Raw genomic sequence first — 17,548 nt, 5'->3', positions numbered from 1 at the left:
AGCTCCCTGCAGGTGACCTCGCCGACCTGAGCTGCTGCTGACCTTCCTTCCATGCTGAGTCCACCAGAGCAGGAGGGGTATCTCTAGGATATTCCTTGCGTCAGTTGTGTACCAAATGCCATGTCCAATCAGTCACCCTGGTTGTCCACTCCAAGCACTCTAGAAAGGGAAGAGCACCACTCACAGAAGAGGGGCCTGGAAAGAGAAGTCATAGGAAGGAACCTGAGCTCCTGGGAACAGCACGGGAAGAAGAGTTGTAGGGATTCCCCTTGAGCTTGGTTCCGGAGAACAGGGTGATATGTGGCTCGAAGCTCAGTGAGGAGTAAATGGTTGGGCAGGCCCATCATTTAGAAGTGTGACATTAAACCACACCCTACTCCCATGAATATGAGAACCATTTTCCCCCAAACTGAGTACAGATATGTTGTAGAAAACCCATCATGTCTCCAGTAGAGGCAAATTTGGTAGATGACTCAGTACCAAATAAGCAACTCCTGAAGAGAAGCTCATCACCAACACACCCACCATTGAGAAGGGATCACGGGGTCCGATGGCACCTTCCTCCAACCCCTAAGCAAAACCAGGCTGTGGAAGGGCAGGTGACGGAAGAGTTAAACCTGTGCAGAGAGAATCATAAGGTAAGAAGTAGGGAACTGACCATTGTTACTGAAATAAAGTAGCTCCCTGAATGGATTAAACAGTAAACTGCTAAGGAAAGAATTCATGATCGAAAGATAACACAGAGAAAATGGATTCTGGAAGGTAAAATGAGATCTAATGAGAGTTTATGGAGAATCTGTAAAAAAAAAAAAAAACAACCAGGAAAGGCGATATTCAAAAAGTTCATTGCTCAGAATTTTGAAGAATTAACTATTTTCTCTGAAGGAGTAGCACTAATTTCTAGCCATTGTAAATAAAAAGGCAATCTTATTGTTAGGTCTTAGTGAAACTTCATACCAGCAACAAAACAACAAAAATGTTAAAAGCTTCCAATGAGAAGAGACATCTCCTTACGAAAGGATGATAAAAGAGATTCTCAAGTGAAGTGGAAACCAGAAGTAAGTGGTACAATTGCTCCAAATCGCTGAGAGAAGGTAGCAGCCAACCCAGAATTCCAGCCTACCAAGACTGTCATCCAAGATTAAAGGCAAAAGTAAAGATTTTAGTAGTCCAAAGTCTAGGTGAATTTATCCCGCACAGACTGCTGTTTTAAAAGATGGTAAGAAGGTACTTCAGGAGAAAAAGAAAAACACATGTAGAAGGAAGGAATGGACTGAAAAAAAAAGTAAAAAAAAAAAAAGTAACTATGTCCATGGGTTTATTTCCATAAGTATAGATTTTAAATGACTGATGGTGATTTTAGAACAATGTGGCATAACAGACTAAGCTGCTGCCTAGGAAGTTAACAATCTCCTATCAGTCCTGCTTCTGCTTATAATCCAGTACTTTCATGCAGTTACAATGGCAAAAACAAGTTCAGATATACCAGTTTTTACAATAAACAAAAATAAGCTACATCATAATGGCTATAAAATTAAATCTTAATTAGCCATGCATCACTAATGAAACATACCTAGTGCAGAATTTAGAATACCTACTCTACCTTGTGGGTTTTAGAATTGAATAATACTGAAGTGAGAAAGTAATATTGAAAAGAAATTGTGATTTCTTGACTCAGACTAGTGTGTTGTTAAAATAGATGGTGCTGTTCTAATTTGGAAGTGAAAATAACTGGACTGTTGGCTATGCCATGGAAACCCAGATACAGGATGAGAACTTGGGGTGTGTGATGTTGGAAGCCAGAAACAGAAAGGTGAATTTATAGAGAAATTTCAAGGATAAAGAAAATGGTAACAAAATATCTGCTAAAAGACTGAGGGGCTGGTGTTGTGGCATGGCACATTAAGCTGCTATCTGCAGCACCAGCATCCTACATGGGTGCCAGTTCAAGTTCCACTGCCCTACTTCCAATCTTGCTCCCTCCCAATGCACCTAGGAATACAGCAAACGATGGGTGAGAGACCCAGGTAAAGCTCTTGGCTTCCAGTTAGCTTAGCCCCAGCTGTTGTAGCCATTTGGGGAGTAAACCAGCATAAGTAGGATCTCTTTGTCTTTCCCTCCCTCTCTGAAACTCTGCCTTTCAAATAAAATAAATCTAAAAAAAAGAAAAAGATGATTAAGCAGAATGAACATAGAAAAACCACATTTGAAACAAACTTTAAGATAGAGGAGCAGGGTGCCAGGTCTACTGATGTAAGAAATTAACAATGAAAATGGCAAGTCAGAAACTGAGAAAGTAGCATCTCTACAAAGAAATTCAGCACCTACGGGAAGACAGAATGGGTGATGAAGATAGTCTCAAAGGAAGTCCAAAAGAGGACTAAAAGACAGCCATCTTTGTGAATAAAACGTTAATGACCTGGAGCCCTGAGGGAAATGTTTCTGAGGCTGTCATTTTTCCTAGGCGACCTCATGCTTGCTTTTTAAAATACCAAAGCTAATTTGGATCACTTAAAAATTACCCAAAGTCACTAGCAATAGCCATAGTAGGGCAGTCTCTTGCGTTTAACTTGGGAGGTGCCCTTTCGTGACTTCAGTGAAACCACCAAGATGTCATTTAACCTGTTTTTGTAGAGGCAGAATGGTGTGCTGGTTCACTCCCCTGGTGGCTGCCTTCACCAGCAGAGGCCGCACAGCACCGCACTAGCTCTGTCTGCGGGCAATGAGAGCTCATTCCAGGCCTCTCACATATGAATGCAAAGACTCAACCACCTAAGCACCACTGTGGCCTCACAGGGACTTCGTTAGTGGGAAGCTGCACTCCAGAGTCAGCTGGGGCTTGAACCCTGGTTCTTCACCACTAGCCAAACACCTGCCCTTCTTCTGTTTAATCTGATCTCTGTCGTTCCCTACAAATGCAGGACCTGTTGAGCCAATCTGCCTTGAGACTAAATAGCCATAGGTTGGTTGTATATTAGTGAGTGAGCCACAGAGCATGTGTGTTTTAAGATATATTTGTCTTTACAGAAAAGTCAGATTTATAGAGAGAAGGAAAAACAGAGAGAAAGATCTTCCATCTGACTCCCCAGATGGCCACAATGTCCAGAGCTAAGCTAATCTTAAGCCAGGAGCTACTTCCAGGTCTCCCACACAGGTACAGGGGCCTACGGCTTTGGTCCATCCTCTTACTTTCTCATGCCACAAGCAGGGAGCTGGATGGGAAGTGGAGCAGCTGGTCCTGGCACAGGCATGGTGAGGATTAGACAAATAAGCCTAATCCTGCTTGGATATCTTTTATTGTCAGCCCTATTTTCTCACAGCTTGCTGTAACTTCATGCATAGTCTGCTCACAAGCTGAGTTTGGGTGTGGTTATCCTTGGGTAAATCAGTTGAGTCAGCCAGTGTTTTGAATATGAAACTTCAAGTCCACAGCCTGATCAACCAGATACTACACATCCTCTGATATTGCTGGGAGCCTGTCTCTGCAAGGCTCTGTTGCAGATCTACAATTCAGTATGAAATTGGGAATACCCTTGGATAATTAACAAGAGGCTCTTCTGAATGCAGTATAAGCTGAGTCTGAATTTTTCAACACTTGATTTGACTTGTCTTTAATAGATTGTTTTTCCTTTTTTCTGACATTGTTTGCATCCTCCTTTGTTGCACACTTCTACATTTTAGCCAAATGTGGCTTTAGAGGCCCTTCGCTAGTCCCTGGTCTCAGAGACCCCCCCAGAGAGGACTATTATTCCAGTGTAGAATGCCAACACCCTACCCTATAGGCTGGAGACCCACCACCCAACATTCTTTTAAAACAGACAAAGGTATCTCTCCTGCTCACCTCCTGCCATCCTTCAGGGGAAAGGCACTGACTTTCATGCACTCTGCTGCCCTCTCCTCTGCCCCCCGGAGTTTGTGTTCTACTGTCTGCTATGTGGCATGTAGCAGTTGACCTGATCCCCAGAGGGTCCACAACTTGGAATCTTTACAGTCGAGATCATTTTCTGCCACCCACCCTTTTTCTTAAAGAATGTAATCACCAGGCTGCAGGCGGGCAGCTTTTGGTATGAGGTTTTATGAATTCCTAAGGGATTTTAGCCAAAGACCTGGGGTGGCCTCTGGAGTTCTGAAGTCTGCAACTCATCCTTTTGAGGTCATGGTAGGGAGGTTTCAAGGAGGAAAGGCAGGCAGGAGTAGCAGGGTGGCCCCCAGTCAAAGCCCCTCCGACTGGCTTCCAGGAAATATTTGAGGTGGCACTCATTATGCTGGTGACTTACCAGAGTCTAGTTTTCACCTGGCCAGCCTTGGAAACTAACTGAAATCGGGGGAGAGATTCCTTCTCATAGTTTGTTGGAGCTGATCTCACTTTAGCAAAGCTTACAACCTTGATCTGTAAACCAAAAAAGATAAGGTTTATCTGGAGAAATATCCATGGCGGGCATTCTTCAGATACCAACTATCAACTCACTCCTGCCTTACAAACAGGCTTATACAGGAGGCAGATGGCCATCAGAAGGCTATTTGGTGAACGTGAAATGAGAATAAAGGGGAATCATGTCAGCTGGCATAGACCAGAAGTAATCCATCGCACCACACTGCACTGAAACTAAGCTTTTAAAAGTCTGTCAGCAAAGAGTCTGAGTTCCGTCAGTATTTGGATGGACACCTGCCAATGCTGTCTCATTTTTTATGCCTCAAGGATAACCCACGCCTACTCCCACCCAAATCCTCTCCCAGGTTGGTCCTTCTCAATGTTAATGCCTCTCAGTAGCTCGAATAGCATCATTCTCTTCCCCTAAATTTGTAAATTAAACCATAATGAGGAATTTTGTTGTCATATGTTGAGGGACCTATCCCTTGCTCTACACACATTGTTCTAGAGGAGATAGTGGCATTGATAAGAACGGTGGAATGGCTCAACCACCCCCAAGTTTCTCAGTTATTCTCAAAAAACCTCTGTATTCTTGATATGTTCCTATGTTATACATACACTAATAGTTTTTCTTTTTTAAATCAACTCACTTTTAAAAAGGAAATTTATCCCTACAGTAAGTAGTAAGTTTATTTTGCCACAAGGAGACTATAACCCTAAAAATAAAGATATTGAAAAAAAAATAAGACCCTGAAAAAATACTTTCTTCTGAAGTGCCTTCTTACCAAATAAGTACTTTAAAAATCTTTTTATTTTCATTTTATTTGAAAGAGGGACTTTCCATCCATTGATTCACTCCACCAAATTCCCACATTTAGCAGTGGGTCAGCCTAATGTGCAAGTCTGAAACTCAATGCAGGTCTCCCACAAGGGTGGCAGGAAGCCATCATCTGATGCTTCCTAGAGTGCACACATGCAGGAAGGTGGATCAGAAACAGAGTAGCTAGGATTTGAACCACACACTCAGGGAAGGCAGGCATTTCAAAGACTACTTTAACCAGCTCCATTGGACTTTTCTTACTGTACATCATTTGTCATGGAAAGGTTTGAGCAGATTTTTAAATAAACCAGCACCAAAGTAAAACTGACTTTGATGTTAGCAAAAACATGCAAAGGTGATGGATGTTTGGCCTAATTAAGGCATCCCCATGTTGGAGTACTGGGTTAGATCTCTGGTTCCCTTATAATGCAGGCCCTGGGAGGCAACCGACAAGGATTCAAGTAATGGGTTTTTTTGCCAGTCATGTGTAAGGACTGGATTTAGTCCCACAACCCCCACCATTGGGGCCTTCAGGGAATCAATAAATGGGAACCCTCTGTTTTTTTAATTGTTTTATGACACAGGTTAATAGGCACTAGGATTTCCCATCCTCCTCCCCAAATTCCCTCTCCTCCCCACTGATTTCCCCTGTTTTAACAACAGGTGTCTTTCATGAACATTTGTAAGTCCATCATGCTGCCACTGAAGTATCTCCCAACAATGTAGGCATAGACAATGTTGGAGAGTCCAGCAGAGTGGGAACCCTCTTACTGTGCTTCTCAAAAATAGACTAAATTGGGACCAACACAATGGCTCAACTGGCCAATCCTTCATATGCAAGCGCCAACATCCCTTATGGCCACTGGTTTGTGTCCTGGATGTTCTACTACCCATCCAGCACCCTACCTTTGGCCTGGGAAAGCAGTGGAGAATGGCCCAAAGCCTTGGAACTCTGTACTTGCATAGGAGACCCAAAGAAGGCTCCTGGCTTTGTCTGGAACAGCTCAACTCCAGCCACTGTAGCTACTTGGGGAGTGAACCAGCAGATGGAAGATTTCTGTTTTTCCTTCTCTTAGTATTTTTCCACTTACTACCTAAAAGTAATCTTAGGTTTTGGGAAAGATGACCTCAGCTTTTCCTTGCTAGGAGGAGAATATTCAAAAACGGTCTATGCAACTAGAGTGGTGCCACCTCTTTCCCAGCCCCACCTGACCCTGGCTTCCACCTGATGTTGCACTAACTCTCTTCTCCCCGCCTCTCCCTACACAGGTACACGCTGGCAGCTCAGGACCTGGTAATGCGTGCCCGAGGTGTCCTGAAAGACAGAGGATGGCGAATATCTAATGACCGACTGGGTTCAGGAGACGACATTTCAGTATATGTCATTCCTTTAATACATGGAAACAAGCTGTCATGAAAATGGCCCAGGGGACTGGGAGGACAGAGGGAAAGGAATTCTGGGATGGCTCTTGACAGAGCAGAACTGGGACATGTCCCAGCTGAGTTCCAAGCAGTACCCAGGTTGGGAGGTGGCCGCCGAAAGACCTTTGGCTGTGCTTTACAATGACCCTTAGGTTTCCATTTCTCCTTTAGCAACAGGTGTGGACATTCAACATGAACCGAACACAAAGGCTGCTCCTGAGGGTTATATTTCTGTTGGTTCCTTTACAGGCCTCCGAAGTGGCCATTGACTAATTGGGACACATGTGTTGTATTTATTTTATTTAGCAACCTGGGTAGCCATTTTCAGGTGTAACTGGCAGGAGGTTCCTTGGCCTGTCCAGCTGCCAACTTCTCTACGGGTTAAAAGTGCTGCATCGGAAAGGTAGGCACACAGGAGTCATGCTTCGGAAAGTTGTCAGCACTCACCTAAGTAAACCTGAGATTTATCTTTGGGATTGCTGTCTGCCCTGCCCAGCCTTCTTCTTTCTCATTTGTGGTGATGCTGCAATGAGGTAGGGAGGTCTTTTTTTTACATTCCTTCAGTCTTTCTTCTCTTCCTTTCCATGGAACAGAACTGGGGCTTTGCAAGTCTTTGCTGAAGAATTTCTGTACCCGAATCCAATCCAAGCTGGGTTGTCCCCCCCGTACCCACACCCATGCCACCCAGGCAGCTGTCTGGAACACACTCTGTGATCGAGTGTGTCTGTTATGTGACACAAGGTCCTCAATTGAGTTTTCTCACCATATTAGTGTGTTTCAAGGAAACAGTGGGTGTTTTCTTGGACCAGCAGTTTTCTGTTGTCTTCAACAGTTCCCTAGTGTAGCCCGAGTTTTTCTTGGATGTTCATGTCTACAGTGGTTGGCCCTCTCGCACCCACCGTGACGTGCAGACACACATGCAAGCACTTTTCAAAGAGAAGTTCAGGAGTTCTTTGTGTCTGTGGGTTCCCCTTACCTCATTTGCAGACCATCGTGGACTCAGGTTCTGTGGGCTGCGACCATGCCCAAGCACAGTGTATCAGAGTTCTGCCGTGCAGCTCTGCTTTCACCCATTGTCTTTGTGCAAGGCCCACTCAGCACAGGACTTTAATGAACATGACTTTGCCTGGGTCGGCTCTCATTACGCTGTACACTGTGCTTCTCTCTAGAGACTCATGTTCTATCTACCCTAGAGCTGAGACAGCCTACTCCCACTGTGGATCCACTTACGATGTTCTCACAGCTCAATGGTAGCACCGCACTAGGGAACTTTGCAGTCTTTGTCCTGCAGCCCCTGGGGTGTTGTCTCCACTTTTACAACTCCATGAAATTAAAACGCTCTTCCAACAGTTTTTAAAATGGTTACTGGTATGATCTTCCCAAATGCTTAGGAGCAGATTCCTGTTCTCAGCGTGGCAGAGCACCTGCATTCCTGGAGTTGTGGCTGCTGTCTTAGGGAAGGCCTAGACCTTCCTGCTAGGGAACAAACTCAATCCATGGTGTGGCAACACTGCCCTGTGTGGCAGGTAAAGTTCTGTGGTTCACCCGACCAGCTATTTGCCAAATTGCTGTCTGGGAAGCATTGGATTCTGACTTTGTCGGGCATCGTCTGTATCTGCCAGCATTCTTGTCTGCTTTAAACAATCTTAGTCATTTCTGAGCATCTCTGTGGGGCAAAGTTTATGGTAAACCACTTTTCTGCAAGTATATGATGCTATAGACAAACGTCCAGCAGTCCTGCGGTAGTGTAGTCCATTCTGTGCTCCTACTGTCACTTTCAATGTCATGTGCAAATTGGAAACAAAAACTCTGTGAAAGACCCCTAGCCACCACCTTATTGCCTTTCATCCCTTTGTTTTTCTGGACCTCCCTCTCCAGAGTTTCTCAAGTGTTACTCAAATTACTGGAGTCAGAATTTGGGTGTAGACACTGCATACTGATAGGTGTCATAACAACTTTCTACCCAGTTCACCGTGTATTTACTGCCAAGGCATGTCTCAGGAAAAACCCTGGAAACCCTGGATTCAGATTACCCTAAAATCTTGAGCATTTGGTCCTGCTGATTTTAGTGATGGTTTTGCGTAAGCCTCCTTAGGTGAAAAGATTTTAGTGGGATGCTGAACTGTGCTTTATGTTTGGGAGATGGAGGAAAACTACAAATTAGATGAATAAATCTAAAGTGAGAAGAGTTATTTGTCAGTGACCCAAGCAAATAGCTCCAAGAAATGACACTGCTCTGTGAATTCAGCTTATAGGCTCGAGTCGTCTTTTTCACCCAAATCACCACAACCCAGAACAGTAACTATTTCCTTGTAATGGAGTGGCCTTTGGAGCTTTCCTGGGAAGGCCCAAAACCACGACACACTTCTGCGGAACACATTTATATGCAGTTCCGAAATCTTGCATACTTAATAACCAAATCCGCGAACCCTAAGAGCCACTGAGGAAATTTTCTTTAATAAAACACTTTTGATTCCCTTGTCAAGTTTTTATACTTGTGTAGGGGTGACCATTTCCTTTAATGAAAGGCTCTCTCACTTCTACATCTTGCTGGGCTGGCCCCTGCTTTTCAGACTATTTTGGTAACACTTCCTTAACCTGGGTGGGGCGTGGGGCTCATAGGCCATTCATCCTCTACAGTGTTTGGCTAGATAACCATCAAAGCTTTGTCCTTTAACACCTGTAGACAGTGTTACAAGACAAGCAGAGTCCACCCTCAGAGAAGGTTTTGCAATTCTTCATGGCAGGGGGTGGGGGGGAACAGGTAAAAATTAGGCTAGGTCAAGGACTCCATCCTCACAGGACAAAGCCTAACCCAGTGCAGATTCCAGCCAGTGACTTCCCCCAGAGTTCAGTTTTAGAGATTTGTAATGTTTACTTGTTTATTCTTAGAAACTTTCTTCACCCCCATGGGGTTTGGTGAAGTTAACTTTCCCCACCTTTTTTTTTTTCCCAAGTATTCATCACTCTTGAAGTATAGCTGCTGCCATATACTGGTCGGAATCCGATTCCTAGCACTCAAATTTGGCCACAGCCATTCTGGCACAGTAGACATTTTTTTTCATGAGCAGCAGAGTGGAAACACTTGGGATAAAGATCCTACATCTTCAGGATTCTGCTGCTTAAGAAACAACCCTTTCCTCTGTCACTGATCAACTTTCATTTACAGCATCACAAGCGGTCAATTGTTTTCTTTCCACTGGTTTGAGATCTGACTGACCTTTCCTTAAGTGATCCAGTAGCTTCAGTGTTTTCATAGTGACTATGTTAAGCGTTGATGAGATTCTATTTTCAGAAAGTGAATACTCTGGGCCGCTTGGCAAAAAGCAATGAGAGTCCTCGTCTATGCAAATAACAACAAGGGTGACCTGACAGGTTGCCAGATCTGAGAAAGGAGTAGTGGATGGTCCCGGGCTGCAGCATACAATTGGATGTTAGCAAGTGATTTCTGAGGACTTGCAACTCCAAGAAAGATTGCAGCCTGCATACCACAGCCCACCTCTCTGAGCAAACCCTGCTTTTGTGCCAGTGATGTGGCAAATGTACACTGGGATTTGTAAGGGACACTACAAGAGCAGCTTGACTTGCCTCTTATGTAAGCATCATGGCTCTTTGTCGGATCTGAGTGCCAATCTGGAGTGCTGCTCTTTTGAATCCACCGTGTTATCTGTGTAAATAGCTTTAATCTGTTCCTCTGTGTTTTAAATGAGGTTTTGTTCATGTAGTGACCAGCTAGACAGGTGATCTGTAAAGGCTGTACTTGTGCTGTTGTTTTCTACTGTGATGTACTTGAAGAGAACCTTGTGTCCTCCATTCTTCTGACCTCCCATGAGTATTTTGTGTTTATTTGGGGAATCCTAAGGTTACTCTGATTCCTGTTTTGCCTCTGATTTTCTTTATTCCTTCTGGAGACCCAGGGAGGCCCATAGTAGAGCTCATTTGTTGTAAGGAATGTTCTGTGGTCTGGGTTTTCAAAACCATCCTGCATACAGTGAATGAGAGGAATCTGCCTGGAAATGACTGCAGAACCCTGTACCTTTATGCTCCGTGATTGTGAAACATTGACTTTTGTAACCCAAAAAGGAAAATTGTTTAGTAAAGGGGGATTTATTTTGTGTGTTTGAAACTTAGGTGCAATGTCCCCTGGAAAAAGCTAAAGAAATGTATATGCTCAATGACATTTTAAAATAAAATATTATATATATATATGTATATAGAACATCGTTAGCTTTTTTTTTTTTTAATCTTCGAATTCAAATTCACTGTGAAGTTTCTTTGTATCATGTGATGGAACAGTATATGAGCACTGTGAACTGATGTGGGATTGTCAACTGTGAACAGACTGGTAAGACATTCCAAGGGAAATGTGTGCCAACACCATCAGCCTTCCAGGTATAGCACTAAAAGTGAATAGAACTATTAGATAGCATGTACAAGCTACAAGCAAGTCAAAGAATGACATTATTCCCAAGAAGTGTTCTTAAGTGAGAGAGCTAATCTTGCTATAGAGATAGTAGGGATTAGGTCTCCCCTTAATCACTTAAGCATTTTAAATACTTACAAAGTGTTAGTGAAATATACTATATTAGAAAGTTTCCTTGACAGGTGAGGAAAGCATTAAAAAAAAAAACGCTATTTCTGCTTAGTTGTAGAATCCAGACAGTTAAAAGTAATTAAAAATGTCAACAAAATATTAAAAATGCTTGAATTAGACCAATCCCCCTTTTCTATGGGGGATATGTTTCAAGCCCCCCACATACCTGAGCCACAGATGCCAGAAATACAAAAATGCGTGTGCTGGTTTCTGTCCTGTACGTACCTAGGATAAAATGTTTTTAACTGGACACAGAGATTAGTAATAGAAAAGTTGTGGCAGTTATGTGGTCACAGAAGTTAGGAATTGTTTATTCCTGTGATTCTGTTTCATACTTTTGGATACAAGTCACTGAACCCTTGGAAAGCAAAACTGCAGATAAAGGAGTACTGTTGACTGATTCATGAAAGAAAACTAAAAGTTCTGGCTTTTCTAAGCTTAATTAAGAAAAAAAACAGAAAATAGTCATTTTGGAATTTTATTGCAAAGTCCTCAGCTATTTTACTTGCACCTTGATGTTCATAATATGCCCTCTTTTCTACTCAGAAGCAGCAAGTAATGGAAAGAATTACTCTTTGGAGTAGGCACCTTAAGACTGGGACATCTTCCTGGAAAGGCGGAGAAGTCTTCCAGCATCTATGTTTAGCTTGTCTGATTACCACTTAAAAATATGGAAATGTGTCTTCAGAAATGGCTGTCAACAATGTCCCCATGTCTGCAAATCAGGAAGTGGGTATTGTACCCTCACCACTTCACCTGATCTGGATTGTGACTGTCTTTGATTGGTCCTCGGCAGGAGTGGTAGCCTCAGACTTTCATTCTAAGATTTATAGCGATCTGGAAGTATCTGCTTTCGCTCTTGCAAGCCATACATCATGGAAACAGAGAGGATTACTGAGTAGTAAACACAAGAGCCCAAACTTGGGGACTGAGGCCTCCATTAGTCCTCAAGCCAAGCTGACTCAGCCTGAGTGATGACTTCAGAGGCCCAGCCAGCTCTCAGTCGTCCAGGCCCATCTAGTTGAGGCCACAGTGAATAAACCAGAGAAGTGCTGCATAAATTCCTGCCTGTAGAACCATGAACAAACAAAATGGTTTTGAAGTCATTACATTTTGGATAATTTGTTACCTAGCAATAGAAATAAGCTGTAGAGAAACTGGTTCTTGGGAATTTGGGAAAAGATGCTTATAAATAGCCAGGGCTGGGCCTAGAACTCCATTTGAGTTTCCCACAGGCATTGCAAGGTTTCAGGCATTTGGATCATTTTCTACTACTTACCTAGGCATAGTCCTAGGAAGCCACATGAGAAGTGAAGCAGCCAGGACATGAACCAGTGCCCATATGGGATGCTGACATTGTAGGTGGTTGCTTAACTGATTGTGCCACAACAATGGCCCCCCAAAATACAATTTTTAAAGACAGAAAATGACATGGGAAGAATGCACCATGACTTGCTAAATAATTCTTCATGTGGAACTGAAGGGATCTCGGCAAGGGTTCTCAATGTAGGTGCTTTTGCTTCTGCATGCCCCTGTAATGGTCATCAGGAAGCCAGGGAAATGACTGCTTGGGAGCTATGATCCTAGAATGAGAAAACAAAGGTCCTATACCCCTCACTCCTGGTGAGATCCTCCCATGCAGGGCCATTTATAACCCTTGGGATAGTCAAGTGATTCTTGTTCCCAAAACTATTAGAGAAAACAAGGTTGTTTCTAAATTGCATGTGAACACATGAACCTTTTTTTTTCTCTTGTCTTTTAAAGATCTGAATCCAGCATATGGCACTCTGGTGCAGTGTTTTGCCACCACTTGCAATGCCAGCCTCCCATGTAAGTGACAATCCAAAGTCTTGGCTGTTCCTCTTGTGATACAGCTCCATGCAGTGCACCTGGGAAGGCAGCATAAGACGGCTGAAGTGCAAATGCTTGAGCCCTTGTCACCTATGTGGCAGACCCAGATGGAGCTTCAGACTCCTGGCTTCTGCTTGGTCCACCCCGGGTGTTACGGTTACTGGGGAGTAAACCAGCAGAATAAGGCTCACTCTCATCCTCCCTTTCTCTCTCCCCAGATGCCTGCAGGAACTGGTTCAGGCTGAAACCAGTAGCTTGGAACTCAGTCAAGGCCTCCTACAAGGGTAATAGGGACTCAACTACTTCAGCCATCACCCACTGCATCCCCGAGAGCACGTTAGCAGGAGACTGGAATAAGAAGCAGAGCCGAGATCTGAACCCAAGCATTCTGCATTCTCAAGTACCATCTTTAAGATTTTATTTATTTTTATTGGAAAGTAAGATATACAGAGAGGAGGAGAGACAGGAAGATCTTCCATCTGCTGATTTAACCCCCAAGTGGCCACAACACCTGGAGCTGAGCCAATCCAAAACCAAGAACTTCTTCCACATCTCCCACACAGGTGCAGGGAGCTGGATGGGAAGTGGGGCCACCAGGACTAGAACCGGTGCCCGTATGGGATCCTGGTGCATGCAAGGTAAGGACTTCAGCTACTACTAGTCTACCACGCCAGGTCCAAGTGCCATCTTAACCACTGCACCAAGGGTTCATCTTGATTCTTAAATATTTATAGATGGAATGTTATAATGTGTATCTTGGAATTATTTCAGAGCAATAAAGGAAGGAAAGGTGGATGGGTTTACAGGTGAAAGAAGATTGGCTGTGTTGTAGAAAGTTATGCAAACTTGGAAATAAAGAATAGTTGCATGTTTTTTCAATGTCATCCCTAAAATATCTTCTGCCAGGCCCACCCAAGAATTATTTAGTTCTTACATAATGGTTTGGCCAACTTTTTCTATAAAGGGCTAGATAGTCGATATTTTAGGCTTTTATAAGCCATTTGGACTCTGTCAGAACTACTCAAGTTGCTATTATTGCACAAAAGCAGTGGGAATTTTGATGTGGTACAATGTCAAGCTTTATTTTAAAATAAAATTTTATTTTAAATCTATTCCTAAAAACGTGACTTGATTTTACCTTCCTGGTGTGAACACTAATGGCCCATCACCAAGGAAAAGCAGGTTGGATCTAAAAACCATTCATCTTGCTTGATTGTTGTAAACAGGAAGAGTTTATTAATTTGCCAGTTTTATTGCTAAGACAGTAAGAACTACATTCAGCTTTTAGCCAAAAAGGTAGTGGAGACGTTAGGGTTATAATATTATATTTGCTCAGTGTTGAGACACTACCAATTATATATTCCATCACTAAAATTCAAGTTGGTTATTTTCTTTTCTAATTTGCTAGTGGAAATTAATCCATAATTTGCCAAACTCCCCCAGCCAAGAAGCAAAGAAAACCATATATGGAATTTATTCTTACTATTGTGCCCAGTGCTGAATATTTGAAATCTGTATTCTTTCAACACATTCTCAATAATTAAAGTTATTTCATCCTACTATAATCAGAAAACGTTAGTGTGAAACCATTTTATATGGTTTCTATTTGTTTAAATTTGTTAAGGTTTATTTTGTAGCCTAACTTACGACCTATTTTGGAGAATGTTCTGTGTGTTCAAGAGCTAATTGGGGTAGTGTTCTGTAGTGTTCCACAGATGACCAACAGATCTACTCAGTGTAGTACATTGTTAGTCTTTTCCTTCTTGATCCTTTGCCTAGCTCTAACCATTATTAAACAGTGGGTATAAAAATCTCCACCTATTACTATGAAATTGTTTCTTCAGTTCTTGCTTCATATATTTTGGGGGGGCTGAGGTTATAATAGGAGTAAGCATAAATATAATTTTTACCTTCTCATGATAGTCTGGTCCTTTTGTCGTTATAAAGAATACTTCTTTGACTTCAGTAAAAATTTGAGTCCTAAGATATTCCATATTTGTCTTGCCACTCTTGTGCTTCACTATCTCCATTCACACTATATTGTTTGTCATCCTTTCACTTTCAGCCTATTTGTACTTGTTTATACTAAAATATAACTTGTAGGGAAAATAAATTTGGGTCATGTTTTTAAATTCATTCTGCAAATCGCTACCTCTTGATTGAAATATTTAGTCCATATACACCTAATGTAATTACTGACAAAGCAAGATTTATGTCTCCCATTTTGCTGTTTTTCTTATGTCCTTCTCTTTCATTCTGATATTACTGTCTTCTTTTGGGTACATAATTTACAGTATACAGTTTTAATTCTGTGTTGTTTCTTTGTTCGAGTTCTTACTGGTTATCCTAAATATTTTAATTAACAATTGGAAACAATCTAGTTTGGGCCAATATAACCTTAATTCCAAGAGAATACAGAAATTTTGCTTCAGCATATACTTCCATTCTCTTCTCCCTCTTTTGTGTTAGTATTTGCCCAATAAACTGCACTTCTTTGTAATATAAGCCTACGCACACTTCAACAACCATTGTTTCATGCAATTGTTTTTTAAATTATGCAAGAGAAGAGCTCAAAATGCATTTATATATTTACTGTGTTCTTCAGTTCTTTGAGGATGCAAATCGCCATCTGCTCGGTGTCCTTTGAGTTCAGCCTGAAGGATTCCCTTCAGTATTTCTTGTAAAATAGGTCTGTTAGGGACAAGTTCTCTAGTTGTTCATCTGGGAATGTCTTAATTTGTCTCCTTTTTGAAAGAGCATTTTACCAGATATGGAAATTCTGGTGGACAGATTTTTTTTCTTTCAGCACTTTGAATAGAGGATCCCACCACTACCTCCCAGCTCCTAAGGATTCTGATGTTGAAGTTGGTCATTTTACTGAGGGTCACATATGTGGTGAGTCACTTCTCTCTTGTTGCTTTTAAGAGACTGATCCTGATGTGCCTTTATATAGATCTCCATAACTTTATCCTACTTGAGTTCATGTCGCTTCTTGAATGTATTGTGTTTTCTCATCAAATGTGGGGAACACATGGGGCTTTGATAATCCACTGAACTGTGCCTTACCCCACATTTTGTGCTTTTGTACACACTTTTACCTCCAGGCAGGGATGGAAAGATAGGAGTTTCTCAGGTCTTAGAAACACACAAAGCCTTGCACATGGCCCAAGGACTTGTATATCCCCCAGCAATTTGAGAGTACTTTTCAAAGCTCTGCCTAGACTTCCCCTGGATCCATTTGTCCTTTTTCAGTATTCTAGTCTTTCTTTTGTTAGCCTCTACTGGTGTCACTGGCTCAGACAGCTGTGATGTTAAAGAACTGTTACTGGTTGTTTTCAGCAAGTGCCCTACACATATAGCTACTGGCACTGAGCAGGTCATGTAAAGACAAGCCCTGAGAACAAAGCCTTTTCAAGGAGCTCCCAGACTGGCTAGGTCCTGACAGTTCCTTGGGAATAGAGCTTCTGGAAGAGCTTCAAACCTACTCTGCCCCTCCAGTGTACTGTGGGGCTCGGATGCTGTTGGTGGAGAGAAGGGAAAAGAAAGCTGCAGAGTGAAAAGGCCCCCAGTCTCAATTCTTGCTGAGATTGGGCCAGTACACCTTCCTCAAGGTGCTGTGATCCCCGGGTTAATTTCCACGGTTTTCAGAAAGTGCGTTTTGGCCATGTTTGCCATTATTCTCTTTGCTTTTATGAAAGATTGGATTTTCAGAGGTTTTATCCACCACTCCGGAAGACTTCTCCAGATGAGGCAATAAAAGTTCCAAATGCTAAAGTAGCTGCCCAAAGACACAGTCAAGCAGCATCAAAACCAACTGCCAACAAGTACCACCCTAGTTTTCTTAAATAGCCCATCAGATAACAAGTAGGAGTTAGAAAACTTCCTGTACACCTGTGTGCGGATGGGGTTATGGAAGAAACGTGAGAGCACTATCCCTGGCTCTGTATCTGCTGCTTCCCTTCCAAAATGCCTCTAGTAGCCAGGGAGTGCCAAGCTGAGCCAGGAGCCATGGACACATAAATTACTGCTACCTCACAGAAATGGTTCTTGGAAGGTTGAGCCAAGAGTTGAATTATGGAATGTAGGCACCCCTAATCAACACCTTAAATTCTAGATCAAACACCTCCCTCAAATTCATCTTTAGGAAACCTCTTTCATATCAATTCCCTGCCCTTTGCACTGAGGCATCCTAACTAGTCAAGGTCCTCTGCTGCCTCATCAGCACCACTTCTAAATGTTTTTCTGCCACAGACACCTTACTCCCGTCCTTCTCCAACTTTAACTCCCACTTACCTAAAGCTCTAAGTAGCAGCACCCAGCACTCACTCTGAAAGTATACATTGGTGACCAGACTCACATGTCAGGCACTGACCCAGACATGTTGAATTTTCTGTATTTTTTTTTTTCCAGGGGCAAGTGAAAAGCAGGCAACCTTTAGCATTCAATGTCTTCCACTTTAAAAAGAACAGATACCCATGTCAGGAAAATT

The 17,548-nt window shown here is 42.5% G+C and overlaps 1 protein-coding gene and 1 long non-coding RNA gene across 4 annotated transcripts in view; one reads left to right on the top strand and one right to left on the bottom strand.

The window, feature by feature from the left end:
* The window catches only part of PPM1H (protein phosphatase, Mg2+/Mn2+ dependent 1H), a 219,258-nt gene extending 211,965 nt beyond the window's left edge, over positions 1 to 7,293 (top strand). The window contains exon 10 of the mRNA XM_004582989.4: positions 6,462 to 7,293. Within this exon, the coding sequence (XP_004583046.2) occupies positions 6,462 to 6,609 (148 nt within the window). The 3' untranslated portion in view covers positions 6,610 to 7,293. The remainder of the gene's footprint in view (positions 1 to 6,461) is intronic.
* The window catches only part of LOC131482037 (uncharacterized), a 70,143-nt gene that overhangs the window by 21,006 nt on the left and 31,589 nt on the right, over positions 1 to 17,548 (bottom strand). Inside the window, exons 1-2 of one of the 3 annotated variants that reach the window (XR_009246723.1) lie at positions 526 to 741; positions 27 to 195 (exon numbers count right to left, since the gene is read on the bottom strand). This is a non-coding gene — a long non-coding RNA (uncharacterized LOC131482037). Of the gene's footprint in view, positions 1 to 26; positions 196 to 525; positions 742 to 17,548 lie in introns of those variants that run through there. The other 2 variants (XR_009246722.1, XR_009246721.1) reach the window with 2 other exon arrangements.

The sequence above is a fragment of the Ochotona princeps genome, chromosome 15, assembly GCF_030435755.1.
Source record: "Ochotona princeps isolate mOchPri1 chromosome 15, mOchPri1.hap1, whole genome shotgun sequence".
Classification (NCBI taxonomy): domain Eukaryota; kingdom Metazoa; phylum Chordata; class Mammalia; order Lagomorpha; family Ochotonidae; genus Ochotona; species Ochotona princeps.
The sequence above is the reverse complement of the archived record's forward strand: the minus strand, read 5'-3'. Positions and strand labels throughout refer to the sequence as shown.